Source organism: Urtica dioica, chromosome 1, assembly GCF_054948205.1.
Source record: "Urtica dioica subsp. dioica isolate 48M chromosome 1, U.dioica_male_clone48M_v1_H2, whole genome shotgun sequence".
Taxonomy (NCBI): Eukaryota; Viridiplantae; Streptophyta; class Magnoliopsida; order Rosales; family Urticaceae; genus Urtica; species Urtica dioica.
Window position 1 is genome coordinate 16,042,623 of NC_142756.1, and position 5,822 is coordinate 16,048,444.

A 5,822-nucleotide genomic window follows, 5' to 3' on the forward strand; every position below is an offset into this window, starting at 1 on the left:
TGCAAAATCATTTCTGTATAATATATACTGACGCATATAATTCAAGTTTAGCAAAGAGAAGAAACACACTTACAACATCTGATTCGGTTCAGATTACCCGATAATCAAAAGGTTCTAAGTAACACTCTTCTTATAGCGAAGGAGGCCAAGACAATCACCGATGGCTTGACACGACGGCCTGATTAAAGTCATTATCGCCCGATTCAGCTTCTTGTGGTGTGTGGCTGATCTGATTCTTGCTTTCCAGAGATTTTCAGTGCCAGGTCATCAAAGCCCGTCTCGGTTCTCCAAGGCGACGGTGTAACGCAGTCCGAGGCTCCCTGTGCCCTAGCCGGGGTCGAGGGCAAAGACAGAGCGGAATCACCGACTCTTAGGTTTTGAAGCGTTGAGAACGATTCTCTCATTGCAGACATTGCTTCGAAAAAACGGGTACACGATGCCAAGGCGACGGGAATCGGGCGAAGCATTTCCTGTGTAGTCACGAAAGTGAAAATATATAAAACGCGACAAACCATTTTATGAACATGCTGGCATTGATAATCTTTACTTGACTTAGTGTTATCTTCGATCTATGTCTTATTTACTATAGACCACTTACTTCGTCTAACTATCTACAAGAAACTCTTGAATTCTTAATCACTGTTTTTGATGCCAAAAACTGCTCTAAAACATTCGGTTCCTCAACTAGCAAGCAATAAAACAATGCAAGTTTTAAAGGTCTAAATATTTATAATAATTTCTGTTGGATGTTTTTTCAGAAAAGAAATCTGGGGAAATGTTTAAGCATCTTAAATGTTTTCGGCGATTTATTCATTCATTCTAAGCTGGACATCAAACCATAATCCCACATAGAGATCCAAAAGCACGGAAAAAACAACCAAGTACATTTGTTTTCGAAAAAGGATAAAATCAATTTAGAATAATATCAAAGCTGATTTTGGATGATCACATCGATTATCATAAGAAAATCCACAAAGGAAAAAAGAGACTCATGTGCAATGGATAAAGAACAGAGCGATCCACAGAAAAAAGTATAGCTTGGAGAGATATAGAAATAGAAAGAGAGAAAAAAAAAACAAACCCCCCAAACTGAAGGTGGTTCTTTGAATGTCTGACTCCACTGGAAATCTCCAACCGAGGCTGTCAAAGCCCCGTAATCACTGGCCGCTTTCATTAATAGCTCAGAGAATTGTTTCTGCATAACAAACCCGAGCAAATCAAAGACATGATATAACTTAGCCTCAGCGTGATATCAATAAGAGGTTAATACACTACAAGTGATAATATTATGCATAATAACAAAGAACAAACCTGATATTCAGCCTCTACGGGAATGCAATCCAGTGAATACGGCTGTTGAAGACGAGCAATGATGCGATCCTAACCAACACATCATATCCACATATTTAAATGATTTCTAGGCCCCACATTCATATTAACTATAATTCCCATGATCTACATGCTATTAGCTCGTTTTAGTTCATGTCCGAAATACTCTACACACGTATACAAGGCTGAGACATCATTACAGAAATTCAGACAATGAACCTACTGAGAATCAGATATGATGTAGTACAACACGTATATGTTTTCTTAAACACGCCGAGATTGACACGAAGATTACAATTACACTGATACTACCAACCAACAGAAAGAAAAAGGGAAAAAAAAAAAAAAAAAAAGCACTCCACATTCACATAATTTCAAGAGAATTTCGTAAATAATGTATGAATTTAAAGCTATTCATCATTTCGAGTACTGAAATAACCTTGTTCTGAATGACGTCTTTCAAGATTGTGGTGATCCTAGCCAAAGTCTCGCACTTCTTTTCCATCTCCGAAGCATGAGTCAAATGTGCCACATTTTTGTCATCCTACAGTAAATTCCCCAATAATATTCAGTGCTCATAAGAAAAAGAAAAAGAAAAACTAATAAACAGTTCAAACCTTCCTTCCTTGGAGTTCGACTTGCAGATCAGCAATCTTCTTTTGAACGGCCGTGAGTTCTCTCAAGACTCGGATCAAATCGTCGCCCTTCTCCCCGGGAAGATTCTTGAGATCCTCCTACACGACCAAATTGAATCACAAGAGCTCAGTAGAGAAGATAAAAGTTAGGATCTGAAAAGAGGAGAAGAAGAAATGAATTTGGGAGACCTGAGTTGATTGTGGAGAGAGAGAGAAGCCGAGATCGGAGGCAATGGCGAGAGCGTCGGACATTCCTCCGATTCGCCGGAGAGGCTTTTTTCCGACCCAACCACTCTCGCTCGCCATCGAATTTTTAAAATTTAAAACCAAAAACGTGAGAGCCTAACGGACGGGGAAGAGAAAAACGGCGATGAACCCACTTAATAGTGGAATTTACATCAGGGCTCCCATTTTGTAAACTATTATCAGAACCGGCTCTTAAGTCTTATTATTATCTCATTTATATCCTACACCTTTGTAAAGTCTGTATTGCCCTTTCATTAATTCTTCCCAAAATCTTCGTCTCCCTTTGATTCTAGACTTCTAGTCGATATTTTTCTCTCTCCTCTTCCATGGAGTAACCGTCGATCATTTCTTTCCCTCTACCATTGAGCAACCAGCGATTATTTCTCTCTCCTCTATAATGAGCAATTGTCGACCATTTTCTCTCTCCTCTCATATTGCTGTAGTATTTTCCTTCGTCTCTCTATGGTGGTGGTGGAAGTATCGCCGGAAGCTCCAGAGTGGACTTGCAAAAGAGAACTTTTCCGACTCTATTTCTGACGACCTGATTTTATGGAACGAAGATGGATCGAGCTTCTTCCTAGGTATACAGGCCAAGTTCTCCATGGATTTGCTTCTCGTACTTCAAGCACAACAATTTTAATACCTACGCAAGTCATTCTCTCTCTCTCTCTCTCTCTCTCATGTTGTTTCATATTCTAACTTTTAATCTACGCCCACCACATGTTCAACGAAATGTCACGGAGGTATGTAGGCACTCATGGACGTGGCTGTGTGCTATCTTGACAGAAAGGCTGATATGGTGGAGTTTTGCCCGCACGAAGCAAATCGCCACGTGAGCACCAAAGCCCGCAGTACCTAGGGCATGTTGATTTTTTTTTTTTAACTCAGAATCGCTGCACAAAACAGTGAATAGACAAAGCAAAATACACAGAGTGTTTTCTGGGAAAGGAAAAAATAAATAAACAAGGTCGGGACAGTTTTTGTGGCTGTGGTATTTTATCAAACACTTGCAGTGCACTAAAAGAAAAACCAGAAGATAAAATGTGAGGAATTTTTCTGGGCTTTTATTATCAAGAGGAAGAAGAATACAAAGCCGGAGATAATTCTCAAACGTATAGACTATTTGCTATTTATAAAAAAACTAATAAGTAACGTAAATACCACCATTACATCCTCACATAAATTCCAAAACTGTTACTATCATAATCAATTATCAATTACCAGCCAGGAAATCAAAACACACATTTATTCCCCTATTATTTCTAGAATAATGCCTTGAACAAGTCACAACTTAGACTCACATTCTCCCCCGTAAGCTTGACTTGGTTCAAATTTCTTCACACCGATCAGCTCTCGCATCTCCTCGAACTTAATCCTCGCCAGAGCCTTGGTGAGAATATCAGCTCGCTGCTCCATAGTGCACACAAACTCCACACAGATCTATCATCTCTCCACGAATGAAATGAAATCGCGTGTCAATATGCTTGCTACGTCCGTGAAACATCGGATTCTTCATCAATGCAATCGCTGACTTGTTGTCGACGTAGAGAGTTACCAGCTTCGGCTCATCACCGATCAACTCGCTGAATAGATTTCTCAACCACAAAGCTTGGCACGCAGCAGTGGTTGCTGCCATGAACTCAGCCTCGCAAGAAGACAAAGCCACAGTCCGTTGTTTCTGGGACTGCCATGAAATCAAACTTCCGCTGAGATAGAAAGCCATTCCTCCGGTGCTCTTTCGATCATCGATATCGCCGCATAAATCGCTATCAGTGAAGGCAACGAGTTCTTCAGCTCCTCTTCTCTTTCATACTTCAGCCCATAGTTCCCTTCACATAGTGAAGAATTTGCTTCATCGCCTGCTGATGCGAGGTAGTAGGCTTCTCCATGTATCGACTCACCATTCCAACGACATATGAAATATCTGGACGAGTGTGAGTTAAGAACCTCAAACATCCGATGACACGCCGATAATCAGTGGGATTCACTAAGCTTCCTTCAGCGTCTTTCCCAAGCTGCAACTTTGCTTCCATCGGGTATTTGGTCAGATTACACTCGGCCATCTCGAATTGCTGCAACAACTTCTTCGCATAGGCTGATTGCCTAAGTATGATGCACTCGTTCTTCTGATCCACCTCGAAACCAAGGTAGTACGAGAGAAGTCCAAGATCACTCATCTCGAACTCTTGCATCATTTGTTGTTTGAAGCTTTCGATGTCGTTCGCACTTGTACTGGTGACGATCAGATCATCAACGTACACACCAATGATGATTGCTTCTGCCCCATTACTTCTGTGTACACTGCTTCGTCTTGTGAGCACTTCGTAAAGCCAAGACTCTTTAAGCTCTTGTCTAGGCGCATATTCCACGCCCTTGGTGCTTGGTGTAGACCGTATAGGGCCTTGGATAGCTTGTACACCTTATGCTCTTGAGCTTCAACGATGAAACCTTTGGGCTGGGTGACATAGACTTCTTCTTGGAGGTCGCCATTAAGGAATGCCGATTTGACATCCAAATGGTGAACTTCCCACCCACGATGAGTTGTGAGGGCAAGGATAAGCCTGATGGTGTCGAGTCTGGCTACTGGTGCGAAGACCTCCTCAAAATCGACACCTTGCCGTTGCACGTACCCTTCACAACCAACCTTGCTTTGTGCTTGACGATGTTGCCTTCGCTGTCTTTCTTTAGCTTGAACACCCACTTCAAACCAATGGACTTGTGACCGGGAGGCAAGTCGGTAAGCGCCCATGTCTTTTTTTTTCTTGATGGCCTCCAGTTCACTCTTCATGGCCTCTTGCCATGCCTTCTCGGTTGTTGCCTTACGGTAGTTTTCCGGCTCCTCGGCAGCAAGTAACAACTCCTCGAAGTCTAATTCGACTTCTCGTGCAGTAGCATAGATATCGGCAAGAGATTGAAATCTCTTGGGGCCGTCATCTGTCGTAGAAGCTGCTGAGGTTCCTTGTTGTCTTGGAGTACTTTGGAGGGTTGTCGGTGTCGACGGCGATGTCATGTGTGGACTCGCTGGCGTTTCCGCCCCATGTTGTGCCGACGGGACAATTGTTGGCTCGTCCACCATTGCTGCCTCGTCTTCTGAGACTGTGAATTCCACACCGTGACGATGTTCGCTGTCGATTCCGCACCATTCCCAGCTCTTCTCTTCCTCAAACACGACATCTCTGCTTACATGAAGTTTTTCACTTCGAGGATCATAGAGTCGGTGCGCCTTGCTGCCATCTTTGACACCGTGATACATCATCGATTGACTTCTATCATCGAGCTTCTTATGGTATGGACCTGCAACTTTCACATGTGCGGTACACCCAGATACTTGCAAGTGCCCCCAAATGAGGTTTCTTACCAAACCACGCTTCGTAGAGGGTCTAATCGCCTAACACCTTCGTCGGTAAGCGGTTTAGGAGATAGACCGCATGCCGAACTGCCTCCCCCCAAAAATTTGCAAGGACTTGCATGCTCTTAAGTAGACTCCTTGCTGTGCCCATCACTGTCCGATTTCGCCGTTCAACTACTTCGTTTTGCTACGGGGAGTACGGTGCGGTGAGCTGATGCTTGAATCTTTCCTCTTCGCAAAACCTTGTGAAATTCTTGGACATA

The 5,822-nt window shown here is 42.8% G+C and overlaps 2 protein-coding genes across 2 annotated transcripts; both read right to left on the bottom strand.

Moving 5' to 3' along the window:
* Positions 1-2,550, bottom strand: AUG2 (HAUS augmin-like complex subunit). The gene is made up of 6 exons (XM_089614284.1): positions 2,154-2,550; positions 1,947-2,063; positions 1,769-1,873; positions 1,312-1,380; positions 1,082-1,195; positions 1-470 (listed from the first exon to the last, which is right to left on the bottom strand). Exons 1-6 carry the CDS (start codon positions 2,268-2,270, stop codon positions 204-206), a joined length of 789 nt encoding a protein of 262 aa, XP_089470410.1. The 5' UTR covers positions 2,271-2,550; the 3' UTR covers positions 1-203.
* Positions 2,551-4,452: 1,902 nt separating this feature from the next.
* Positions 4,453-5,463, bottom strand: LOC149407516 (uncharacterized). Its single transcript, XM_089620516.1, has one exon. The coding sequence runs from the start codon at positions 5,461-5,463 to the stop codon at positions 4,453-4,455; it is 1,011 nt and encodes a 336-aa protein (XP_089476642.1).
* Positions 5,464-5,822: the final 359 nt, after the last annotated feature.

Excerpts from the sequence above, each read along its gene's own strand:
- AUG2 (XM_089614284.1), bottom strand. The coding sequence starts at position 2,270 with ATGGCGAGCGAGAGTGGTTGGGTCGGAAAAAAGCCTCTCCGGCGAATC. Across the intron at positions 2,064-2,153 it reads TCTCTCCACAATCAACTCAG|GAGGATCTCAAGAATCTTCC; the intron begins GTCTCCCAAATT and ends TTGGTCGTGTAG. Across the intron at positions 1,381-1,768 it reads AAGACGTCATTCAGAACAAG|GATCGCATCATTGCTCGTCT; the intron begins GTTATTTCAGTA and ends TGTGTTGGTTAG.
- LOC149407516 (XM_089620516.1), bottom strand. The coding sequence starts at position 5,463 with ATGTATCACGGTGTCAAAGATGGCAGCAAGGCGCACCGACTCTATGAT.